The 25186-nt window shown below is 48.4% G+C and overlaps 1 protein-coding gene across 7 annotated transcripts in view; it reads left to right on the plus strand.

Annotated features, from left to right (window-relative positions):
- The first annotated feature begins 4289 nt into the window (after positions 1 to 4289).
- DLG3 (discs large MAGUK scaffold protein 3) overlaps positions 4290 to 25186 on the plus strand; it is a 58145-nt gene continuing 37248 nt past the window's right edge. For 2 of the 7 annotated variants that reach the window (XM_058714830.1, XM_058714831.1), the window contains exons 1-9: positions 4290 to 5002; positions 8335 to 8385; positions 8802 to 8926; positions 9124 to 9293; positions 9592 to 9728; positions 10059 to 10203; positions 10814 to 10973; positions 12574 to 12730; positions 13144 to 13246. In XM_058714830.1, coding sequence (XP_058570813.1) covers positions 4646 to 5002; positions 8335 to 8385; positions 8802 to 8926; positions 9124 to 9293; positions 9592 to 9728; positions 10059 to 10203; positions 10814 to 10973; positions 12574 to 12730; positions 13144 to 13246 — 1405 coding nt within the window. In that variant the 5' untranslated portion in view covers positions 4290 to 4645. Of the gene's footprint in view, positions 5003 to 8334; positions 8386 to 8801; positions 8927 to 9123; positions 9294 to 9591; positions 9729 to 10058; positions 10204 to 10813; positions 10974 to 11433; positions 11457 to 11493; positions 11680 to 12573; positions 12731 to 13143; positions 13247 to 14087; positions 14224 to 25186 lie in introns of those variants that run through there. The other 5 variants (XM_058714828.1, XM_058714829.1, XM_058714835.1 and 2 more) reach the window with 4 other exon arrangements.

Here is a 25186-nt window from a genome sequence, read left to right on the forward strand (position 1 = left end):
CTCTCCCTCTAAAATAAATAAACTTAAAAAAAAAGGCTGAATAGGGAGGCTGGACTTCCATTCCCACAGGGTACCATGGCTTCCTCTTCCTGTTGAGTGATATTGGAGTGTCAGAGGAGGAATAGTGGAGACTCAGGACTTTTAACTGCTATGTTCTGTCTCCTCCCATCCCCCTCCACTGTCCTACCATCCTTGCCCCTACCTGTACCCCCCACCCATGGTCAGTGGAAGCCACCTGGGGAGCAGGAAAGAGGCACTTCAATCTCTCCCAGCCACAGAGGTGTCAGTGGCGGTCTGGTGGGGAGCTGGAACTCTCAACCCTGCCCAGTAGCAAGAACTCTGCCTCAGGTGTCAACTGATGCCAAGGGGGGAACTTGAACTTCTGTCCCTACCTGACAGTAACCAGGCAGCAGCCTCTTCCACTGATGGCAACAGGGTCAGAAGAGCCTACCAAAAATAAGATTTAAATAAGATCAGAGTCTTATAACATAATACCCAAAAGTGTGTAGGATGCAATAAAAAAAATCACTCATCATACCAGGAACCAGGACACCCTCATCTTGAATGAGAAATAATCCACAGATGTCAACACCAAGATGACAGAGAGCTTTCAATGATCTGACAAGGATTCTAAAGTGGCCAACATAAAAAAATGCTTCAATGAGCAATTACAAAGAAGGCTGAAACAATTTTTTTTTGAAGAACAAAGTCTTAGCAAAGAAATAGGAGATATAATGAAGAATCACATAGAAATTTTAGAACCAAAGAATACAATAACCAAACTAAAAAACTCAGTGGATGGGCTTATCAGCAGGATGGAGAGGACAGAGGAAAGAATCAGTGAACCTGAAAATAGAACATTAGAAATTACCCAATCTGAACAACAGTGGGAAAATAGAATTTTTTAAAAAAATGAACAGCGCCTCAGAGACATGTGGTGACTATACCAAAAGACCTAACATTTGTGTCATTGGAGTCCCAGAATGAGAAGAGAAAGAAGGTGAGGCTAAAAAAAAGTCCTCCAGAAATAATGGCTGAAAATTTCCCAAATTTGGCAAAAGACAAAAACCTACAAATTCAAGAAGCTGAAAAAGGCCAAACAGGATAAACTCAAAGAAACCCATGCCAAGATACATCATAATCAAACTTTTGAAAACAAGACAAAGAGAAAAATCTTGAAAAAGGCAAGAGAGAAACAACACCTTACTTACCTACGGAGGAAAAACAATTCCAATGTCAGTGGATTTCTCATGAGGAACCACAAAGGCCAGAAGGAAGTCACACAAAATATTTCAAGTGTTAAAAGAAGAGAGCTGTCAACCTGGAATGCTTTTACCTAGTAAAAATATCCTTTGGAAATGAGGGGGAAATCAAGATATCCTCAGACAAAATAAAGCTAAGAGACTATATCACCAGCAGACCCACCCTAAAAGTATGGTTAAAGGCAGTTCTCAAAACAGAAAGAATGATGAAAGAAGAAATCTTGGAACATGAGGAAAGAAGAAATAATTGAATGAGTAAAAATGGAAGTACACACAACAGACTCTCCTTCTTTTAAGTTGTCTGAATTATGTTTGATAGTGGAAGAAATACATATAACATTGTCTGACGTGGGGCTCAATATATGCAGAAGAAATATTTAAGACAGCTATACAATGCCATGCTATAAGTGGGACCAGTAAAGGTGTTTAAAGGGAGGTAAGGTTTCTAAAGTTCCCTCAGGCTGATAAAATGTTGACAGGTTGATCTCTGTGGTGACAAAATAATTCTGTACCTTATTTGCCCCAATTGTTACAGGAATCTCCACATGTGGTAAAATGGCAAAGAACTATACACACATTGCCAGTGTGGTTTTCCTAGTTTTGATATTGTACTATAATTATGTAAGATGTAATCACTGAAGAAAACTGGGTGAAGGGTACATGGGCCCTCTCTGTACTATCTATGCAACTTCCTTATAAATCTGTAACTATTTCAAAATAATAAGGTTTTTTTTAAAGATTGTGGCTGTTCTAGATTAAAAGTGGTTGAAGACACAAATGTGATGTGGGAGCATTGATTAGATTCTGATGTTAAAAATATAAAAAGGCGGGGCGCCTGGGTGGCTCAGTCGGTTAAGCGGCCGACTTCAGCTCAGGTCATGATCTCGCGGTCCGTGAGTTCGAGCCCCGCGTCGGGCTCTGTGCTGACAGCTCAGAGCCTGGAGCCTGTTTCAGATTCTGTGTCTCCCTCTCTCTGACCCTCCCCCGTTCATGCTCTGTCTCTCTCTGTCTCAAAAATAAATAAACGTTAAAAAAAAAATTTTTTTTTAAATATAAAAGGCAAGTTTGGGGGAATTTGAATACAGACTAGACATTAGATGCTATTAGATGATGGGAAATTATTGCTAATTTTCTTAGATGTCATAATAATATTGTGGTCATGTGGGAGAATACAAGATATATGCTGAAGTATTAGGGGCAAAGTGTGATGAAATCTGTAACTTGCATTCAGATGGTTCCGAAAGCAATGTAGCTAGATGATAGATGGATGGAGCGAATATAATAAGACAATGCCAATTGTTGAGTCTATGAGAAAGATAGACTCTTATTGTACTATTCTTTCAACATTTCTGTATGTTTGTGGATTTTCATTTAAAAAAAGTTGGAGAGAATATGTGGAGGATAGATACATAGTAAAATGTTAATGAAAATCCAGGTGGCAATTGGGTGTTTATTCCCTGTAAAATTCTTTCAATTTTTCTGTATGTTTGAAAATTTTCATGTGAAAATGTAGAGGTAAAAAACTTGAAGAGAGAGAATCACAGCCCAGTGTCCTCCCCCTAGCATTCCCAACACCCTCTTCTCTGATCGACTTTTCTCTTTTTCCCCACAGCAGTTACCACCTTACATATTCTATAATTATCTTATTTATTATGCTAGTTTTTGTCTGTATCCTCTCACTAGAATGTAAGCTCCCCAAGGGCAGGGATTTATCGTGTTTTGTTCTGTTTGCTTCTATGACCCCAAATCACGGAACAGTGTCTGCACATAGCAAGTGTCAGATGAATGTTCATTGAATTAAGAATGAATTTCTGTATCCCTAGGACCTAGGTGGAGGTCTTGCGTAGAGTAGGTGTGCAATGACTGTTTGTGGGATTGAACTGATATCTACATTCTACAGGAGAACTTAGAATAGACCTGTTGTACTAGAGTGATTCAGAGCATGGGCTCTTGAATCAAATAGCCAGGATCTGTATCCTATTCTGTCACTTCCAGCTGTACTACCATCTCTGAGCCTCAGTATAGAGTTAATAGGTGTAGTGACATTTCTGACCCTCAATTTCTCGATTGGTAAAATTAAAATAATGACAGTAGCACCTTGGTAAGGTTTTTGTTTGCATGTAAAGCACTTAGGACTTTGTGAAGACTCAATAACTGGTAGCCAATGACAAAACAAGAACAGCAAAAAGATGGTCTTCCACGCATGCCATTCTTCCTCCATCCCCCAACAGGCTGCTCCAGGGAGGCTAAAGAGATGTCCTTCGACAAGTATTCCTAAGTTCTTCTCCGGGCCCCCTGGAATGGTTTCTCTCACTTCAGATCTCTTCTTACCTTTCCTTCTGCCCTAGACTCTCTTTCCTCTTGGCATCCTGAAGCTCTTTCTCCCATCATAACGTGCAGGAGAGGGGTGAAGGAGACAGGAGCCTGTGGGCCAGGGACAAGAGCTTTCAACTTTCCTTTCCTTCTGTTCTAGGCTGGAGCCCCTCACTAGTGATGGAAGCAGGTCAAGTGTGAGATTGCGGTCATTTCAGGGCCTAGAGGCTGAGAGAACAATAGTCTTGAGGAGGGGGCACTAGCAGGAGAGTAGCCTCATATGCTGCCCTCTTCCTTGGTCCCCTGTTAAGAAAAATCACCTTCCTTGCCCTGCTCCAACGTCCCTTTGGTCCGTTCTGCTGCTTCAAGTCTTTACTTCTGGTAGCCCCAGCTCAGAGCAAGCCCAGGGACCCATTGAGCATCTCCCTGCAATTCCCTCTTGGAAGTGGGGTGGGGTGGAGTGGGCAGAGGATGGGCTGAAATTGGAGATATGGGGGCATTAGATTAGGGGCTGAGCTCGCCCGTGGCCCCAGACCCCTGCCCCCGCCTTAGGGTCGGCGGTACCCCAGATATCTGGAGAGCTAGGGCTGAGCCTGGGGGCGCCACTGCCTCTGTTCCTTTAAGGAGCCGCTGTTTAGCATTCCTGCCGCTGCCGCTGCCGCTGCCTGACTCTGCACGCTGATTGGCTGGAATCAACTGAGAAGGGAGCCAGGGAGAGATGCTCTTGACTCCACTCAGATCCATCCTGGGGACCAGTGAAGGAGCGGTCCTCTCAGCACCCAGCCTCTGCCCAGGCTTCCGCTTCTTCTTTGCCGCTGGGCCTTGGCCCAGGAGCCACGACGGGCGACACGGAGCCGCCAGTGCTGGAGGGGGAGCCGTGGGTGCGGGGCAGCGTGGGGGCAGAAGCCCCGGGACGCCCGCCCGGCCCCAGGCCCCGCTCCGCCAGAGCACCCCCACGGGTGCCCCCCCCTTCCTGGTCCGAGCAGTGTGAGTGTGCCCGGGAGCCCAGCGGCGGCGGCGGTGTGGAAACCGGCGTGGGCTGGGGGGTCCGGGCGGCGGGGGGCAGTGCCATGCACAAGCACCAGCACTGCTGTAAGTGCCCGGAGTGCTATGAGGTGACCCGCCTGGCTGCCCTGCGGCGCCTCGAGCCTCCTGGCTATGGGGACTGGCAGGTGCCCGACCCCTATGGGCCAGGTGCGGGCAATGGGGCCAGCGTGGGTTATGGGGGCTACAGCTCGCAGACCCTGCCCTCACAGGCAGGGGCTACCCCTACGCCCCGCACCAAGGCCAAGCTCATCCCCACCGGCCGGGATGTGGGGCCAGTGCCCCCTAAGGCAGTCCCGGGCAAGAGCACCCCCAAACTCAACGGCAGTGGCCCCAGCTGGTGGCCCGAGTGCACCTGTACCAACCGGGACTGGTATGAGCAGGTATGGACCAGCAGTGGTTGGGGGGAGTGGTGGGGCAGCCCAGGGGGGCTGGAGAGTGGAGGCCTAGAGGCCTGGGGTTGCAGCAGGGGTTCCTGGAGGCTTCAAGCCAGTGGACCCTGTGCCCTAGCATTTCACCTGGGGCAAGAGAGGTGGTTAGAAATGTGTGCTTCCCTGTGTGTGTCTGGGGGTCTCCATTTGGAGGGGGTTGGGAGGAGCTGTGTGTGTCAGGAGGTGAAGGTATGGCGGAGGGGCACATTTTCCTGTGTGGGGGAATTGGGTCTGTCTCAGTGCGGGGGGGCGGGGGGGATTAGCAGCGTCTCTGTGTCTGGCAGGGGGCGGGAGGTTCTGCGGGGGCTGTGTGTGGTGTGTGTCTCCACAGGAGAGGAGGAGGGGGCATGGTGCTCTGCGTAGGGGGGACATATGTGTGTATGTGTGTATGTGTGTTAAGGTGTGGGGAGGAAGGCAATGGAGCTCCTGTGAATCTATGTAGAGGAGCCCATGTGCCCGGCTCGTTGAGCTTCTTCCCTCAATGCCATGGGTCCCTTTCCGTCCCAGTCCCTTTGTGTGTGAATGTGCACATGGACATGTGGGGATGTCTCTTTGAATGTGGAGGTGTCTCTGTAGATGAGGCTGCAGAGATAGCTGTGTTTGCCTGTGTGTGTGGCTACATGTATGTGTGTGTGAGCATGTGGCTCAAGTGTGTGCACGCGTGTGCGTGTGTGTGTGTGTGTGTGTGTGTGTGTGGTGTCCCTGGTGAGAGGCGCTTGACAGGCAAGGGAGGGGAGCGGGAGGAGGCAAGAGACACGTCCCAAGCAAGGCTGAGAGGCTGCTGAGAAGGACGGACTCTTTTGTCCAAGCAGCTCTGAAGTGTGTATGTGCTGGGGGGTCCAAGGGGAGGGGGTGGGGGGACTGAAGCAAGCTTCTTTGCTCCAGAGCAGGCATGGTGCCTGGAGCCAAGCAAGGGGCAGCTGTCCTGGTGCAGCACTGGCCCCAGTGGGGCATGTCCCCCTTGGGCATCTCCAGATGTGAGAGAACTTGGCCCCCGAGCCCTGACTTGGCACAGCTTGGGAACCCCTGGGTGCTGGGCACAACTCCGGCTTCCACTCCCAATCTAAACTGCCAGCTTAGAAAATGGAAGGAGCATCTGTGGGAGAAGCAGCAAAATGGAGGCTGGGCCGGCAGAGCCAGGTCCTTGGCATGCATAGCGGAGGGCCTGTCTGGTTATTTGGCTCTGCGGCCCCCAGGTTAGGGAGAGAGGAGAAGGCTTTGCTGTGGAGGGCAGGTGCTGACTGCCCCAAGGTGGTGACCGTTCTGGCCACCTCTGTCCTCCTCTGGGGATAGAAGGTGCTCTCACTCAGGAGCAAGGGTGGGGACTTCCCGGGGAGAGGAGTCCTCAGTACTGGCTTCTGTCTGTCCACACTTACTGCTTCCCGTGTCCCTTGTCTTGGCTTCTTGCCCTCTCCAGTGAGTCCCCCTCTTTCCTTTTCCCCTGTATCCTGGGGCCCTACCCTTGCAAACACTCTCTCATGTTTGTCCTGCTCAACTGGCAGACAGGTTCCAGTCCCAAGGGTAGGCCAGTTGGTCAAGGTTTCTTTGCCAGGGCTACTCCCTAGATGGCTCCTGGCCCTGGAGGCTGGGGCCCCGAGTGGGGCAGTGGGAGGCTGGAGGACGGACCAGCAGGAGCCGGGAGCCTCTGGGCCTCACTGGAGCTGGGCTGGAAGCATAGCTTATCACATGTGGAAACACATGGCATACCAGATGCATACGAGAGCTGCATGGGTGTACTTTTGCTTGTGTGTCTGTTGCATCTTTCTTTAGGAAGCTCTTTTGGTTTCAGGGCTCTGAAAGGCAATCGGTTCTTTCTTCCTCCTGGGATCAGGGACCAGAGTGGGGCTGCAGCTGGAGTCAATCCCACCAACTCCCAGGGCTGCAGGGCGTAAAGTCCTGGGGTCAGGCCCTGAAAAGGTGGAGGCATGACTAGTCAGCCCTCCTCCTGCCCCCTGTTTCTCCAAGCCAAAGCTGCGTGGAGGGAGAGCAGAACAGGGCATGAGAAGGAGCCCCCACCCTAGGTTTGCAGCTCCCTTCAGAGGATGACACCAGGGGTCAGGAAAGGAGCAATGTGGCCAGAGAAAGATGAAGGAGGGGGCTCTGGGATACCCGGGGAGAGAGGCAAGGGAGTTCCTCCATTCTTGGGGATGAGAGGGGGAGCCAGGAAGCAGGTACTACTTGTCTTTCCAGGATCACATTTTCACTTGACAATGGCCACCAAGTATGTCTTGTCTGGGAGGCCACTTCTGTGGGCTGGTCAGAACAATCCTTGTTTCCATCCCCTTCCCTTGCCTTTCCTCCCATGGCTACTGTATACTGGAGGCCATGGACACTGCTGCTAGTCGTCCAATGGGTTATTAGCTTCTCCTTCATGGGGAATCTTGCCCACTCTACTCCTTTCCTGCCCCTGGCTTTGCCTCTGACTCCCAACCAGATCCTACCCAGGCTTTTTCTGCTGGGAAACACAAAGGGTTCTGGATCGAAAGCCCCTTGGTAGAAAATGGAGTCGGACTTTGACTCCTTCTGCCCATTTGAAGAATTGGGTTCCTGGGAACACAGAGGAGACACAGAATGAGGATTCCTGGGGTATTCTGAAGGGTGCAACTTCCCTTTTCTCATGAGTTCTGCTGGGGAAGGAAACGAGCGGCCAAAACATCAGTAGCCCCGGCAGCTTGATGTAATCAAAAGAGTATCTGGAGATCCAGGTTCTAGCCCCTGCCCTGCCACTAACTCCCAGTGTGCTCTGAGGTACAACCTGTATCCTCTCTGGGCCACAGTGTCACCACCTGTCACATGAGAGAGGTTGGACAAGATGGTGTCTGCTGTCCTACCAGTTCTGACATGGTGGGAGTCTGTGATCCCTGAGTCAGGGAGAGCTATGATTCAGAAGGGGACTAGGTCCCCATTGAGGCCACTGGGTGCCCCCCTGAATGTGAGGTGTGGCGTGGTTTGCCTGCCATGTTCCATTTCTGCCATCCCCCTCAGGCCAGCCCTGCACCCCTCCTAGTGAACCCTGAAGCCCTGGAGCCCAGCCTCTCAGTGGGTGCACCACTGGCTGGCTCAGTCCCAGACAATTGATCTGGGCTAAATGGGTTTGGCCTGATATGGCTGGAAGCAAGCGAAGGATGTGGTCTCCTCAGGGTCAGCCTGTCCCCATCGGTGGCCAAGAGGTGGTCTCAGGGCAATTGGGGCTCCTACTCTTTGGGGAGTGGGGGAGGACCAGGTTGAGCAGGAGCAGATGGGGGGGAGGGCAGGAATCACTCAGAGCCTGTGTCTCCCCCTAGGTGAATGGCAGCGACGGCATGTTCAAGTATGAGGAGATAGTACTTGAGCGGGTGAGTCTGCCAGTGGGTCAGGATGAAAGGGAAGGGGAGGGTTCAAACCTGAAAAGGAAGGGCCCTGAACTTGGGTCTCAAGACTCATGGGGTGGGGGTGGGGGGGAACCTGCATTGAGAGGATGGGGAAACAGCGCCCCTCAGAGGCCACATACTGCACCAATCAATCAACCAACTAACAAATATTAATTGACCTTGCTCTCTGAGGCCTGGGGAACTGGGAAGGGGCTAGCTTCGCTGAGTCTTCTGTGCTATAATGGTCAGCACAGGCTGGGAAGCTGTGTGCTGGTTTGCCATGGCCCCCTCTGAGGCCTGGAGAACCCTCTCGGAGGGTTTGGAGGAAGTGAGGAAATCAAGGACCCTCCCTCATGCTCTCTGAGTGAGCAGACTGTGCTCCCCTTTGCCCCCTTCTGCAGGGCAATTCTGGCCTGGGCTTCAGCATTGCAGGTGGCATCGACAACCCCCATGTCCCTGATGACCCTGGCATCTTTATTACCAAGATCATCCCTGGTGGAGCAGCTGCCATGGACGGGAGGCTGGGGTGAGGTGGCCTGGAAGCAAGGCTGTGGGTAGCAGGGGCAAGATGGAGATGAAGGGAAGAGGGCTACCTGGCAGGATGACCCTTTTTATTAGAGCTGAGAGGGGGCAGGGGAGGGGAGGGGAAGGAAGGAGGATGTGGTGGGAGAGGGGGTGGAGGGGCAGTGGCAGGATGTCGTGTCTCTTGGGCTTCCCCTGCAGGGTGAATGACTGTGTGCTTCGGGTGAATGAGGTGGACGTGTCGGAGGTGGTGCACAGCCGGGCCGTGGAAGCGCTGAAGGAGGCGGGCCCCGTGGTGCGGTTGGTGGTGCGGAGGAGACAGCCCCCACCAGAGACTATCATGGAGGTCAACCTGCTCAAAGGACCCAAAGGTGCGGCCCTCTGGGTTCCTGTGCTCTGGCCAGAAGCCCCTGGTTGGCTCTTCAGGAAATGGAAGGGAACAGCCTTACTCCTTGCCTGACTCCCTGTTCTAGCTCACAGGCTTCTTCCTTGACCTCACATCTGTTCACCCTTACTGACCTCGGGATGGCAGCCTAGTGTTTGGGATCCCTGGGGGGAGCTCCTGTGGGGCCAGGGGGTTGGCTGCGGTGGGGAGTTGGGTCTGGGATTGACTGAGCACGCTAACTTCTCCTTGTGGCCCTCTCCCACTCCCTTCGGGCCCCCACCCAGGCCTGGGTTTCAGCATTGCTGGGGGGATTGGCAACCAGCACATCCCGGGAGACAATAGCATCTACATCACCAAGATCATCGAGGGGGGTGCTGCTCAGAAGGATGGACGCCTACAGATTGGGGACCGACTGCTGGCGGTGAGACAACCTTCCTGGGGATGGTAGGGTGGGGAGGTGGGGCTCTAGGAGCCTCTCCCTCCACCTGAACCTCACTCAGGGACTAGCATCATGGGGCATTTCAAGAGCATCATCTGAGTTGTGTGTACTCAGATACCAAGGCCCTACCCAGTTCTTTTCATGGCTAAGACTCCCTCACCTGTTCTATGTCATGCTTCTCCACTTCTCACAGCGCTATACTGGGCCCCTACTAGAGCACTGTCAAATTTCACGGAAAGGGCACCCTTCAGGGTTACCTGGAAAGGCCCTCCCTTCTCCCAAGTGCCAGCCCTAAGGCCCCTCCTCTTCTAGGTGAACAACACCAATCTGCAGGATGTGAGGCATGAGGAAGCTGTGGCTTCACTGAAGAACACATCTGATATGGTGTATCTGAAGGTGGCCAAGCCAGGCAGCCTCCACCTCAACGACATGTATGCACCCCCTGACTACGCCAGCAGTACGTACCCATCTGCCCTGTCCCTGGTCTTAAGCCCCTGCCCCCCCTGGTTTCTGGAGGGGAAAGAATTCAAACCCCCTGTTCAGAGAGTGAGCAAGTGCAGAAGACTAGTGCTCGGGAGAACTGAGTCCACATCCCAGCTTTGTTTGCCCCTTATAGCTGGGTGCCCTTGGATGAGTCCTTTTCACCTGTCTTTAGTTTCCTCTTTGGCAAAAAGGAGCTAATGATATATGTGCTGCCTTCCTCATAGGACTGCTGCAAGGATCAAATGAGATCATGGACAAGAAAGCCCTTGAAAAACCGTATTAGGCTTTAGAGATGTGAGGGATTATTATTAGTCACACCTCTAGTCATGCCTTTCTTTGTAGACTGCTTGACTTTAGCTCTTTCTAAGACTCACAGGAGTGAGCCCAGGATTCAGAAAGGGACTGTGGAGGAGGAACCCGGGGGTGGGGGTGGGGTGGGGAGAGGGGAGGAGAGGCCTGAGGAATCAACATCCCTTGGTGGCTTTCGCACCGGAGGTAGGGTGTGGGGCACAGTCCTTGTCAGGGTGGGGTAGGGACCCACATGGAATGGTCTCTGAACTTTTCTCTCCTTTTCTTGATTCCAGCTTTTACTGCCTTGGCTGATAACCACATAAGCCATAATTCCAGCCTGGGTTACCTTGGGGCTGTGGAGAGCAAGGTCAGCTACCCTGCTCCTCCTCAGGTTCCCCCTGCCCGCTACTCTCCTATCCCTAGGCACATGATGGCTGAGGAGGACTTCACCAGGTAAGACTCCCACAGCTTCATCCTCCCTAGGGATGAGGAGAATGGGACTCCATTTCTGGCTAGCCACAGGTCTTCCCTTGTAGTATGGCAAAGAAGAGATACAGCCCTCATCAATTGTCTTTGGGGTCTGAGGCCCTTTCTTAGCCCTTAGGGCCCTAGGGAGGGACTGAGGTAGCTGCAGGGACAAGTTCCACCATCAGGGGGAGTGCCAAGTGTGTGCCCTGATCGGAAAGTACAGAGAAAGGGTGGGATGGAGCGCTTAGGGGGCTGAGAAGGTGGCGGCTGCGGGGGTTTCCTTCCCCGAGACAGTTGCTGCCCCCTCTGCTGCAGTCATTCTAAATTAGAAAAAAAAAAAAAAGCAGTTCAGGGTTGGCGGGACGCTGGGAGGCTGGCGGGCCCGGTGGCCTCCCAGGGAACGGCTCCGCCCCACTCTGGCGGCGGCCCCGTGGAACTGGTCAGGCCGGCCCGGGTTCCGGGGGACAGGTTTGCCGCGGGGTGGGGCCTGGTAGACTACTGGGCTGGCTGCAGTGGAGCCGGAAGGGTAGACGGACGGGGGGAGAGCTGGTCTCGCTATGGAGAGGGCACGCAAGTTCTCAGGCTCCGGCTTGGCCCTGGGCTTGGGCCCGGCCTCAGCCTCGGCCTGGAGGAGGGCTTCGCAGAGGTGGGCCTGGCCGCTCCGCTCCCTGCGGCCTGGAGGGGATGCCAGGTAGGAGGAGAGGGGGGATTTGAGCCAGAGCATCCGGGACTCAGGGAAGGAGCCTCGCACCCTAGACTAGAGGCAACAAAGGAGGAGTCTTGGACTTGGGGCTCCTCTGATGAAAGATGTTAAAGTGAAGGCGGTGGGCCAGGAAAGAGTGCCAGGATTCGGGTTGTATGGGTATACAGGAGCGGCTGTAACTCTTACCTGATGACACTGACCACTTCCACAGGGATTCCTTAGACATGGTTAGTTGCAGTTGAAGTTTTCCTGTGTTAACTCTCTTAAGTTAGGCTCCTAAGCTCCTTCCAGGCACCTGGGATTTCTTTATCTGTCTCCCACATCACCTGGCAAGGGCACATAGTGGTAGCTGGTGACCAAATCTGTCACTGGGGAAGATAGAAGGGGTCATAGTGGGTGGGTGGAATTTTGAGACTGTGGAGGTGCATGTGTGAAGTAAGTATGTACATATTGTGGATGGTGAGTGCAGTCAACCCCCGGTGATTCCATTGCTCCTAACTGGTTCCCCTTGTCGTGACCCAGGTCCATCACACCGGTGGTAGGATAGGAGAATCTGGGGAGAAAGAAGACCAGTAAATGGGCCCTGAGATGATGATGGTCTCTAGACAGGGTAGGGGTGTGTTGAACTGAGAGAGTAGGGGACTGTCCACAGGGAAGCTGACTCCAATGCCTCAGGAAGAAGGGAGGGAAGAGGAACTGAAACTTGGCACCTGGCAGAAAACAGCAGCCAAGCAGGTTTCAGGAGAGGAAGGAAGCAACAGGGTATCATACATAGGGACCTAAGTCATTCTGCAGCAATGTGGGCCTTGCCCTAGGCTGGCCCTGACAGGGAGGACAGTTTATATCCACCTCATCCTGACCCTTCACCTTCTTTCCCACCAGAGAGCCCCGCAAGATCATCCTGCACAAGGGCTCCACAGGCCTGGGCTTCAACATTGTAGGAGGAGAGGATGGAGAAGGCATTTTTGTCTCCTTCATCCTGGCAGGAGGCCCAGCTGACCTGAGTGGGGAGCTGCGCAGGGGAGACCGGATCTTATCGGTGAGGAGACAAAGGAGAGGTGGGAGGATGGGAGCTGTGCCAATCGAAAAGGGAGGAGGGGAGATGTTGCCTTCTCCAAGGAACACTTCTTGAGATGGGGGAAGGCTGAGCTGGAGAAAACTTATATTCTCTTTATAGATGACCTTAGGGAAAGACAGGGACTGAGACCAGACTTAGCCTTGAAGAGAAAATGAGTGTGCGTTGGATCTTAACCATGGTTGGCACTTGACCTGCACAAAGATAATTATGACACTAGAGATGTCATATTCTTTAGGTCCTGTCTTAGGGACAAGGATGGGAAATTGAGAAAGACATCTGATTAGGTTTAGGGATGAGCTCCCTCTACTGACTGCTATGACAGAGGACTGCCTTTCTTGCTTTTGGGGTGGCTCATAGCTCCTCTCTTTGGACAGGTGAATGGCGTGAACCTGAGGAATGCAACTCACGAGCAGGCTGCAGCTGCTCTAAAACGGGCTGGCCAGTCTGTCACCATTGTGGCCCAGTACAGACCTGAAGGTAGGAGAAGGAAGGTTGCAAGAGATGATTTGGGGAATTTAGACTTAAGTGTTGACTTTTTGCCATCATAGGTATCCAAGCCACTTGATCAGGTCCCTTCCACCTTAGTGCAGTAACCTCTTCCTCTCTCGTTTTCCTTCTGGACGGGGCATGGGGAGGGGTAGGTTTGGGTAGCTTGTGAGCATCTATCCAGGCTGTGCTCAGAGCCTGCTGATCAGGGCTGCAGTGCAGCACAAGGCCAGTAGTGGGCAGCAGCCTACGGAAGGAAGCACAGAGATGGGGCGACTGGAAAAAGGGGAGGGGGAGAGGGGCGGAGGTGCAGGGCTCAGAGACCCAGAGACGCAACTGTGGCCCAGGAGAAGAGTGGCTCTTGGTTAGAAGGGAGAAGACATCTGACCTCTTAGGAGATCTTGGCCCAAACCCCTAAGCCCCCCACTTCCTATCATCAGGGTGACTGTGAAAGACCCATAAATGCACTGGAAAGGTGATGCTAGGCTTTCGGGGTAGGCAGTCCGGAGTGGACCTCCTCCCCCTACGGGGAGGGCCTTCTTTGTGTTCTCAGGGAGCGGGCCCCTGGCTGGGGCGAAAGGGCGGGGCTGGACATGCAAATGAGGGCATTTGATTGGCTGGGGCCCGCCAAGGCCCAGGTGCCGAGGTGAGCTGCGGGATGGCGCGCCCTAGTCAGCCGGCCGGCAGGGTGGCCATTGGCGGGCCGAGCGCGGCCTCCAGCCGCACGCTCCGCCCCGTGACCCAGGCGGAGGGCGGCGGGCGCCCCTCCTTCCCCCCCCTCCGCGCCACAAGCGTCTCCTCCTCCTCCCTCCCCTCTCCTCCCCCTCCTCCCCTCTCCTCCCCCTCCTCCCCTCCTCCCCCCCTCCCGCGCGCCCCGCTTTGTGTCCGTGGTCTCCCGCGCGGGACGGAGGGGCTGGCCGGAGCTGGCGCTTTCTCAGCACTAGACCTGGACTCCGACCCGGCGCCAGGTGAGGTGGGGCGGACGAGGGTCAAGCCCCCTCGCAGTCCCCCCTAGCCTCTCTACGGTTCTGTTCTCAAACTCTCTCTTTTCCGACACTGCGCCCCCAACTCTGCGCTCTTCCCGGAATCCCTTTGCCGCACGCCCGCAGCCCCGTGTGGCGCGCAGCTTTGGAGTCCCCCCCCCCTACTCCGAGAGCCCCCGTCTCGGCCCCAGGGGAGCGCCGCCCGGGACTGAGCGCCCGCTCTCCCGCCACTGGGCCCTGTCTGGCCTTCACCTCCTGGCCATCACCTCTCTTCACTCACGAACTGTACCCCTTTTCGTCCCAGGACCTCTGCTCTCCCCTCGGCCTCCGCGTCCCCACAGCTCCCTAGTCCCCTTTCCTCAGAGGAATTTTCTGTCCCCCTCCCCCACGCGCATTAATCCGCCAAACCTGGCTACCTCTGGGAACACCCGAGATTGGTTTGGTAGTCTCAGGACCCCACCCCCACCTCCGCTTTTGTTTGCAAGGGTTTTCATCCTGCTCCCGACTTCTTTCGCCTCCCCCTCCTCTTGGTAAGCCCGGCCTTTGTCCCTTAGGGCTGCAGCGCCCAGGCTCCTTGGACACCTAAAGCCCCTTGAGCCGGTTACTGAGGTGGAGGAAGGGACCTCTCTCGGGCAGGTGCTACGGTTCCGTGATAAGAAGGGGAGAGGCCGGGAGCCCAGGCGCAAAGCTGTTAAGAGATCGAAAGCGCCTACCTTTGTCCTTTCCCCCCTCCCCCGCCCCCCCACTCTCCTTCAGTGCCTCCAGCCGAGGGCCCGAAGGGGAAGAAGAGAGGGGCTGCCACCTTCTGGTCTAGGCTTTTTTGGTGGGGGCAGAAGTGTGGGAGGTAGCTAACAGGAGAACTTGTAAGTCTGAGGTAATGGGAAAGACGGATGCAAACGGTCACTTTGAGTCATTTCTCTCCATGTTTGGTGGTCGGTTAATGACAAGAAACACACCTTAGGGTTATTGTTTTGTTTTTTCTTTTTATTTCTGCGTGTGCTCTTTGCTTCTCAGTGGAGAGCTATCCATCTGAGTTTTATTAGCAACTAGTATTTATCAGTTCATGCCCATAACTTAGATAACGGTAGGTTCTGCAAAGAAAATGGTTTCTCTTGCATATTTGTGTGTGTGTGTGTGCGCGCGCGCGCGCGCGCGCGTGTGTGTATAGGAGAAATTGATGCATTTCTTTCGGTTCTGCTCTGTGATGTTGGGCACATGGAAACAATACTGTGAATTTGTCTGGTGGTAGTGTGTTGGAAACTGGTGACTACATATTTCTATGAGTTTTGTTGGGAGGATGTAACTGGTTTGCATAAAAAGCTGCAAGTTATCCATGGTAAAAGGATTCATTCCTGCCAGTGTTTATTGCTCTCTGCGCATATTTCTGAGAGTTTATAATGTATGTTGAGGTGCTGTCCTATGTTAGGTCTCTCTGCCACTTGCTAAACAAAGCCTTTCTTAGGATTTAGTCGAACCACTGTTGTTAAGGCTCTGGGGCCCAACATGCAAAAGCTTTTTTTGTTGTCGTCCTGTTCAAAAATGGACCCTTAGAGACAGGTCCAGAGGGACTATGAAACATTCCACATTGGGCTCTGAATTTTCTTTGATAAAGTGATAGCTTTAAAAAATAAAGATTCCATGTTGATCACTTTATGACCATATTAAATACTGTTCTTTGGGAGATTGTATCACATGGCCATTTACAAAATGAATAATCCAACTATATGTTTGTTGGCTAAAATGGCAAAGACTTTGCATGTTATGGACCAAATAGGTGTTCATTATTTGTATTATTTTCACATAGAATGTGGGAGCTGGAAAGGTTTGTGTAGTAGTCCAACTCGTCTTTGTGCAAACCGGAACAGGAGAGCAAGTACATGACTTGCCTAAGGTCATGAAGGGAATGTTGCGGGGTGGGGGGGGGTGGTTGGTGGTCAGCAGTCGGTTTAATTTGGAGGTCCACCAGTTAGGACAAACTGTGCCTGGGAATACCTGAGAGGACCCAAGACCTAGTTGGAGTGGAGGAACAACAGGAAAGGAACTGGGGGAATAAAGAAGAGAGACTAGGGAAAGACTGAGGGAAAGAAAGATGTATGGGCAGGGGTAGATTAGAGTGAGCTCCATAGTGGCCACTGAGTTCCATTGCCAAGCCAGTGCAGCCTTTAGATACATTTAACATGAGAGCTTAAACCATAGCTTTGGGTGCCTGGGTGGCTCAGTCAATTGAGCGTCCGACCTCAGCTCAGGTCATGATCTCACAGTTCATGAGTTCAAGCCTCATATCAGGTTCGTGGCTGTCAGCGCAGAGCCCACCTGGGATCTTCCGCCCTCTCTGCCCCTTCCCTGCTTGCGCGCTTTCAAAAATGAATAAAACATAAAAAATAGCTTTGACTAATTGGAACAATCAGAGTAAGAATAATTTTTCTTTTTTTAATGGCTTAAATGAAATAAAATTCATATACCATACAGTGCACCCATTTAGGTATACAATTCAGTGGCTTTCAGTGTATTTTAGAACATGTTCATTTCCCCTCTCCTTTTATTTTTTTTTTTTTTTAATTTTTTTTCAACGTTTTTTTTAATTTATTTTTGGGACAGAGAGAGACAGAGCACGAACGGGGGAGGGGCAGAGAGAGAGGGAGACACAGAATCGGAAACAGGCTCCAGGCTCCGAGCCATCAGCCCAGAGCCTGACGCGGGGCTCGAACTCACAGACCGCGAGATCGTGACCTGGCTAAAGTCGGACGCTTAACCGACTGCGCCACCCAGGCGCCCCTCCCCTCTCCTTTTAAAACAGAGAGTGTTTAAGCATTGGAAGGGTGGTAAGTGTAGTAGGACAATTGCTTCCTAGTGTATCTCCCCTCAGCACTTAGGGGCTGGATGGCAGCTTGATGGGAATGTTTTAACCCTGAGGTTCTTTCATGTATCTGGTTTGTTCAGTGTGGGTTAAACCTATAATGAAGATATGAAACCATGTCTATCTATTTTAATTCCGTATTGTGCCTAGCATGGGTGCTTTACATGTATTTTTATGATGAAGCTTTGGAAAATATTAAAATAGGAATAGAAATGCTAAATTATAAGATGCCACAGTGAGAGATGCTATTTAATAGTTTCACTCTTGATTTCTCTAAACTGTTGTGGACACAGCAATCCTACCTATTAGCTAAAAATAGCATGATGTTCTTGGGCACGTATAATCCTGCTTAAAATTCAAATTGAAAATTTAGACAACTGGCTTTTGGCAAAGGCTCTCTCCCAATCTATTCTAAAATGAAAAATATTTTTCTGTGATTTGTGAAATTGTTCCACCAAGGGAAGGATGGGCTTCGTGTACTAACATTCTAATTTAGAAACTATCTCCTACATTTCCGCCCCTAGTTACTTTATGTCAGCCTCTATTTATAAGCTGAGCTAGTATTTTTCTGGAAAGCCCTTTTGTTTTTAGAGTAAACCCTGAGCCCCAAATCAGGAGGTGAGCCAGAAATTCGTCACTAAGGTAGCTAAACTGGGAATTGATCTTTTGTGACCAGTCTTTCCACCTGGCATGTAAATCTGGACCGGCTGGGGGTAAGGGAGTGAGAATGAGTTTTCCATATTTAACTTTAAAGTGCTGAGTAAGCACACTTTCATCTTGGAAATGCCTGCAGGTAAGGCCTGAAAGAGTTAAGGATTAGTGGTGATAAGGACTTGAAGGCATAAAAGGACTGTTTTTCCCATAACATTTAAGTAACCATCCCATCTCCCCTTGTTTGAGAATGAAAGATGTAAACATAGCTGCTGCCCTATCAGTGTGATCTCTCTTGAGAGCACAGAGGTGAAAGTTTATCAAGGCAAAGAATTAAACTTTTGAAACTCCTTCTGCTATCCTGAAAGAAGGCTAATGTAGGGAAGGCAGAAAATGAAGTCCTGTTAACAGCATTTCTGCACCGAACAATTTAAAGGCAGCTCCTTTTGCATTCATGTTTGTGTCCCCACCACTTAGTCTACAGCCTGTCCCATGTTTTGTGGTACTGAATTAGTGAGTATGTCTGTGTTCCAGATGGCTTTGTAAATATCAATCTTCAGGATATCCCTGCAGGATAGGTGGTATCATCCCCATTGTACAAATGAGGAAGGTGAGGGTCAGAGAGGTTGAGTGACTTGCTCAAGGTCACACAGCCAGTAAAGGGCAGAATCAAAGTTCCAAGTCAGATTTCCTGAGAACTTCAGGTCCAGGGCTTTAGCCTCTAGGCCACAACTACCTCCCATCACAGCAGAGAAGCTGTGAGCCCCCCTTTCTACCCAGATACATCTGGACACAGCAGAAGGTACTGCTCTGAGACTCTTTAGGTGCCAGAAGCTGTTAACAAATGGAGTAAAACCAACTAGCAAATGTCAGCTTTTTAGTCCTGATGGCCCCAAACTCCTGCACCAAAGGAAGAAGTAACCAGGGAGTAGACCAGCCGCTGGAGGCCTGAGGGAGACCTACAGGCTCCTAAAAAAGGCAAGTGGGCTCAGGAAGTCTGCTACAAAATGGTATTGTGGGGGAACCCGGGAGGAACAAAAAGGTGGGAGCTGGTTTACTTTGACTATGATAGCAAATGTGTGCAGGTTTAAGAATATTAATTCAGTAAGTAGGCATTTCTTATTTGTTCAAGTGAAATGGAGTCGTATTTATCATTCCTTTTTTTATGACCCTACTGTTCACTCATTTAAGGTTGCAATTCAGTAGTGTTTGGAATATTCACAGAGTTCTGCAGCCATCACCACAATCAATTTTGGAACATTTTCACCAACCTAGAAGGAAAACTATACCCTTTAGCTGTAACCATGTCCTCATCTCCCCTAGTACTAGGCAACAAGTAATCTACTTCCCATCTCTTATGGATTTACCTATTCTGGACATTTCGTATACATGGGTTCACATAATATATGGTCTTTTATGACTGGCTACTTTCACTTAAAACTGTTTTCAGGTTTCATCCATGTTGTAGCATATATCAGTACTTCATTTCTGTTTATGGCTGAATAATATTCTATTATATGCATACAACACATTTTGTTTATCCTTTCATCAGCTGACATAATTGGGTTGTTTCTACCTTGGGGCTATTATGAATAATGCTCTATGAGCATACACATGCAAATTTTTGCAGGGACATGTGTTTTCATTTCTTTTGGGTATGTATACTTTCTGGATCATATGGCAACTCTGTGTTTAGCCTTTTGAGGAATGGCTGGGTTGTTCTCCATAGCAACTACAGCACCTCACATTCCCACCAGCAGAGTGAGGGTTCCACTTTCTCCACATCCTCACCAATGCTTGTTAGTGGTAGTCTTTTTGATTCTAGCCATCCTGGTGGTTTGAAGTAATATCTTGGGGTTTTCATTTGCATTTCCCCAGTGGCTAGTGACATGGAGCATCTTTTCGCATGCTTGTTGTTTGCCATTCATTTTTGCTTTTGCTTGAGCCCCTGATTTGATTCTCACCCTGTTTCCAAATTGACTCAAGACCAGAGCGGGCCAACTATGTTATTACTCAGGTGATTAGAGGGAACCAGGAGGGTAAGGGACTATGTTTCACTCTTATCACTGTGTGCTGGAGGGGCTGAAGTCTTGGGTGTAGATAATTTTAGCTAGGAATGCTGACCCGATAAAAGTGATAGGGCCTACCTAAAAACAAAACAGCTTATTCACATGCCCTACAATTCACCCAGTTAAAGCATACAGTTCAGTGTTTTTTAGAATGTTCAGAGTGGTGCACCTGCCACCACAATCACGTTTAGAACATTTTCCTCACCCCAAGAAGGAGCCCTGTCCCATTAGCAGTCACTCCCCATTTCCTCCAACTTCTCCCCTCCCCTAGCCCTAGGCAACCACTATTCTACTTTCTGTTTCTATAAAGTTACCTTTTCTGGCTGATTCATATAAATGAAGTCATACCACATGTGGTCTTTTGTGTCTGGCTTCTTTCATTTAGCATAATGTTTTCAAGGTTCATCCCTGTTGTAGCATGTGTCAGTATTTAATTCCTTTTCATGGATGAATAATATTCCACCCTATGGCTTTATCCCATTTTGTTTATGTATTCATCATCAGGATGGACAATTGAGTTGTTTCTGCCCTTTGACTATTACTGCTGTGAACATTCATGGACAAATTTTTGTGTGGTCATAGTTTCAGTTCTCTTGGAGATACACACACACACACACACACACACACACACATACACACGTATACATACACACCTAGGAATGGAATTGCTGGGTCATAAGGTAACTTAACATTTAATATTTTGGAGGAACTGCCAAACTTTTTCCCAAAGTGGCTGCACCCTTTTAGGCCTACCCTGTATGTAAACTTAGAAGAGAAAAAATGTTAGCTTTCTTTCCAGTTTTGCCTCCTGGGCTGAACTTTATATATACAGATATGTGTGTTTATGCTGGGGTTTTCTGTATTCCATGTAGCCCAGGGACATGGTAACTAGAGGTGGCAAAGCATTCTGCACTTAGCTAGACAGATGCTTTCTTGGCCTTGTTTGATGGTTTGAGACAAAATCTTATAAAACATCAGTTTTACTGATACTGTAGAATGATTACAATAATATATAGTAATGAGAATGAATTCTTATTTAGTTATAGCTTTTTAAGATTTCCTTTTAGGGGTGCCTGAGTGGCTCAGTCAGTTAAGTGTTGGAATTCGGCTCAGGTCATGATCTCATGGTTCATGGATTTGAGCCCTGCCTTGGGCTCTGTGCTGATAGCTTAGACCTGGAGCCTGCTTTGGATTCTCTGTCTCCCTCTCTCTCTGCCCCTCCCCTGCTTACTTTCTGTATCTCTCTCAAAAATAAAGAAACATTAAAAAAATTAAAGATTTCCTGGGATGCCTGGGTGGCTCAGTTGGTTAAGCCTCCGATTTAGGCTCAGGTCATGATCTCACAGTTCGTGAGTTTGAGCCCTCCCCACCCCCAACCGTTGGGCTCTGTGTTGACAGTGCAGAGCCTGGAGCCTGCTTCAGATTCTGTGTTTCCCTCTCCCTCAGCCCCTCCCCTCTTCATGCTCTGTCTCTCGTCTCTCAAAAGTAAAGAAACTTAGGGGTGCCTGGTTGGCTCAGTCGGTTAAGTGGCCGACTTCGGCCCAGGTCATGATCTCGCGGTCTGTGAGTTCGAGCCCTGCGTCGGGCTCTGTGCTAACAGCTCAGAGCCTGGAGCCTGTTTCAGATTCTGTGTCTCCCTCTCTCTGACCCTCCCCCGTTCATGCTTTGTCTCTCTCCGTCTCAAAAAATAAATAAACGCTAAAAAAAAAAATAAAGAAACTTAAAAACAATTTAAAAATTAAAGATAATCCTTTTAATTCAGTGTATTGCTTGTCGAAATCTTTTTTTTTTTAAGTTTTTTTTTAAGTAATCTCTGTACCCAACATGTGGCTCAGACCCATAACCCTGAGATCAAGAGTCACATGCTCTACTGACTGAGCTAGTTAGGCATTCTGCTTGTTGAAATCTTGACTGTGTTACTTACACTGTTGATTTCTTTAAAGGTTTAGCCTTATATTCTGTAATAGGGAAATTGTTTCCTTGTTTTAGAGAAGTAGGAGAAGTAGAATAACTTGGGCTTGTCATTGTCACTGAAATTAAAAAATACAGTTTTTGCTCCCTTATGTTAAGAATATATGTATATGTGTACATATATAAATCTATTTTTATGTGTGCATATATATGCTAATATATATATTTATATGCTATATATGTCATACACACACACACACACACACACACACACACACACACTAGGTCATTAAATTCTATGGGAATCATCTTGGAGGAGGAGAGCCAGGGCCCTGGATTCTAGTTCTGACGTTAAGTTAGCTGAATGATCTTATGCTAGTCAACCTCTTTGGGCCTCAATTTTCTGATCTTTAAAATGAGGGGACTGTGCAAAATGATCTCTAATGTTTCTTCTAACTCAAATTTTGTGTTAGATAAATGGAATTGAGTTGAAAATTCAATTTACAGTTCTGTTTGTACCTAGACTGTTATTGAATCACAAAGTCTTGAGCTAATAACAGTCTTGCTTTAATAAGGGTTTTGTCTTCCCCTCTTCTTTTCTGTAATGAGGATTTCATTGTTTTGAAATGGACCTTTGTTTACTTTTCATTGAATTTAGATATCTTTAAAAAAAAAACAAGAGCCCTAAAGATTTGGGAGTTTTTCCACTTGATGAAATTAATGATAAAAATTTGAATAGACCGAAAGAAGAAAATTAATATATTTTATATAAATATATTTTATGTAAATATAATAATAAATTTTATTTAAATACATTAAGGGTCTGGTTTACATACATGTTCTTCAGATTTTCAAAAAGGAGGAAGAATGTTGCAAATCTTGGGTTAAATTCCAGACTAGATTATCAAGTGTTATTTTGTAAACACTCAGAAATAGTAAGCACAAGAACTGGTATTGGTTTACCAGGTTCGAACAAGCCATGTCAGACGGGCCAGATTGCCTTCATGGGACAGGGTTGTGGGATTGGTAGATCAGGGAAATAGGGTAGATGTGGTATATCTAGGTTTTGGCAAGGAATTGGCAACACTTTTTTGGTCCGTTTTTGAATAAGATGTGAGGTGATAATATGTCTAAGGGGATTTGTCTGCAACTGGTTAAATGATCAATCCCAGAGGAAAATGATGAATGAGCCAGGAGCAGTGTGGAGGGGAGTTTCTAATGCATTTGTGCATCCTGACTTTGTCCTTGGGCCTGTCCTATTCAGTCTGCCTCCCCACCGTCCTCAAATTATATTCATATTTTCCTGGATATAAAAGTATTGCATTTTGGGGGGCACTGGGTGGCTCAGTCGGTTAAGCTTCTGACTTTGGCTCAGGTCATGATCTTGCTGTTCATGAGTTCAAGCCCCGCATTGGGCTCTGTGCTGTCAGCTCAGAGCCTGCAGCCTGCTTCAGATTCTGTGTCTCCCTCTCTTTCTGTCCTTACCCCACTCACACTGTGTCTCTGTCTCTCTCAAAAATAAATAAACATTTAAAAAATGTTAAAAAAAAAAAACTATGGCATTCAGATTTATAGAAAATTGGAAAATATAGCAAAATACAAAGTAAAAAAAAATTCAAATCACCTGTAAAACTACCTCCAGAAATAACCAGTTTATGTCTGTGTATTTGTGGCTATATGTTTGGTGTTATTTCCTTCCAAACTTTTATGTATCATATAATATGTATGAATCTCTTTCAAGACTGGAATCATTGAATTTAGACAGTTTTGTATCCTTTCTTTTAACTTAATGTCATGAATATCTTACTAAAATGGTTTTTACTAGTTAAATAATATTTCTTCATGTATTGCCATAATTCCTGTAACCATTCCCTTTGGTGGACATTAGTTGTTGCCAAGTTTTATCTTATAAATAGCACTGATGGATGTCCTTGGATGAGACTTTTGTGAATCTGGTATTGCTTCTTCAGAATGAATTCCTTTGTGTGGCATTATTGGTCCAAAGGGTATGAACATGTTTATGATTTTGATAGAGGGGCACCTGGGTGGCTCAGTCGGTTGAGCATCCAACTCTTGATTTTAGTTCAGGTCATGATCCCAGGGTTGTGGGATCGAGCCACACATTGGGCTCTGCACTGAGCATGGAGTCTCCTTGAGATTCTCTCCCTCTCTCTCTTCCTTCCTCCCTCTGTTCCTCTCACCCACTTGAGCTCTCTCCCTCTCTAAAATAAATAATAAAAAAAAGACTTTTGATATATTTTGCCAAATTAGGCTCCACCTCCACCAACAGTATAAAGAGTGTGTAGTTTGAGATCTTGCTAACATGGAGTATTATTTTAAATTTCTGCAAATTTGATAGGTAAAAAATGTTATTTAACTTATATTTTAATTTTACTTTATCATATATAGTGCAGTTTTATATCTTTTTTAAATGTTTATTTTTGACAGAGAGAGAGAGAGAGAGAGAAGGGGGGGGCAGAGAAAGAGCAAGACACAGAATCTGAAGCAGGCTCCAGGCTCTGAGCTGTCAGCACAGAGCTCATTGTAGAGCTCAAACTCACAAACCACAAGATCATGCCCTGAGCCAAAGTTGGACACTTAACAAACTGAGCCACCCAGGCACCCCTATTTCTTTTTTTAATAATAGAATTGAATGTGTGTGTGTGTTGTGTGTGTGTGTGTGTGTGTATGTATATGTTCATTGGTCATTTTGTGTGTGTGTGAATTGCCTGTTCACACCTTTTTCCCATTTCTCTGCTGAGGTGTATTCAGTACTTAAACATTTTTTTTAATGTTTTATTTATTTTTGAGAAAAAGAGAGAGAGACAGAGCATAAGTGGGGGAGGAACAGAGAGAGAGGGAGGCACAGAATCTGAAGCAGGCTCCAGGCTCTGAGCTGTCAGCGCAGAGCCTGATGTAGGGCTCGAACCCATGAACAATGAGATCATGACCTGAGCCGAGGTTGGACTCTTAACCAACTGAGCCACCCAGACACCACCATCAGTACTTATGAATGTGTAAAAGCCTAAATGTAGTTAGAATAATAATTCTTGGTCATGTATATTACAAAGATTTTTCCCAGTTTGTAGTTTGCCTTTTTAGTTTGATGTGTAGATATTTTATGTTTTTATGTAGTGAAACCTATCACTGTTGTCTTTTATGCATTTAGTGTCTACCTGTAGGTTAAAAGGGCCTTCCCTATCCTGACAGCAAATAAATATTCACCTTTGTTTTCTTCTAGTTATTTAATGTTTTTGTTTTTGCATTTAAAACCTTAACCTGCCTAGAGTTTATTTATGATGTAAGGCAGGATAGTACCTTATTTTTGCTCCAAATGTTTAATGAGTTATGTCAGTAGTGGGTTTTTTTTTTAATTTTTTTTTGATATTTATTTATTTTTTTTTTTTGAGAGAGACACAGAGAGTGTGAGTCGGGGAGGGACAGAGAGAGAGAGACACAG

This window comes from Neofelis nebulosa, chromosome X (assembly GCF_028018385.1).
Source record: "Neofelis nebulosa isolate mNeoNeb1 chromosome X, mNeoNeb1.pri, whole genome shotgun sequence".
In the NCBI taxonomy this organism is placed as follows: domain Eukaryota; kingdom Metazoa; phylum Chordata; class Mammalia; order Carnivora; family Felidae; genus Neofelis; species Neofelis nebulosa.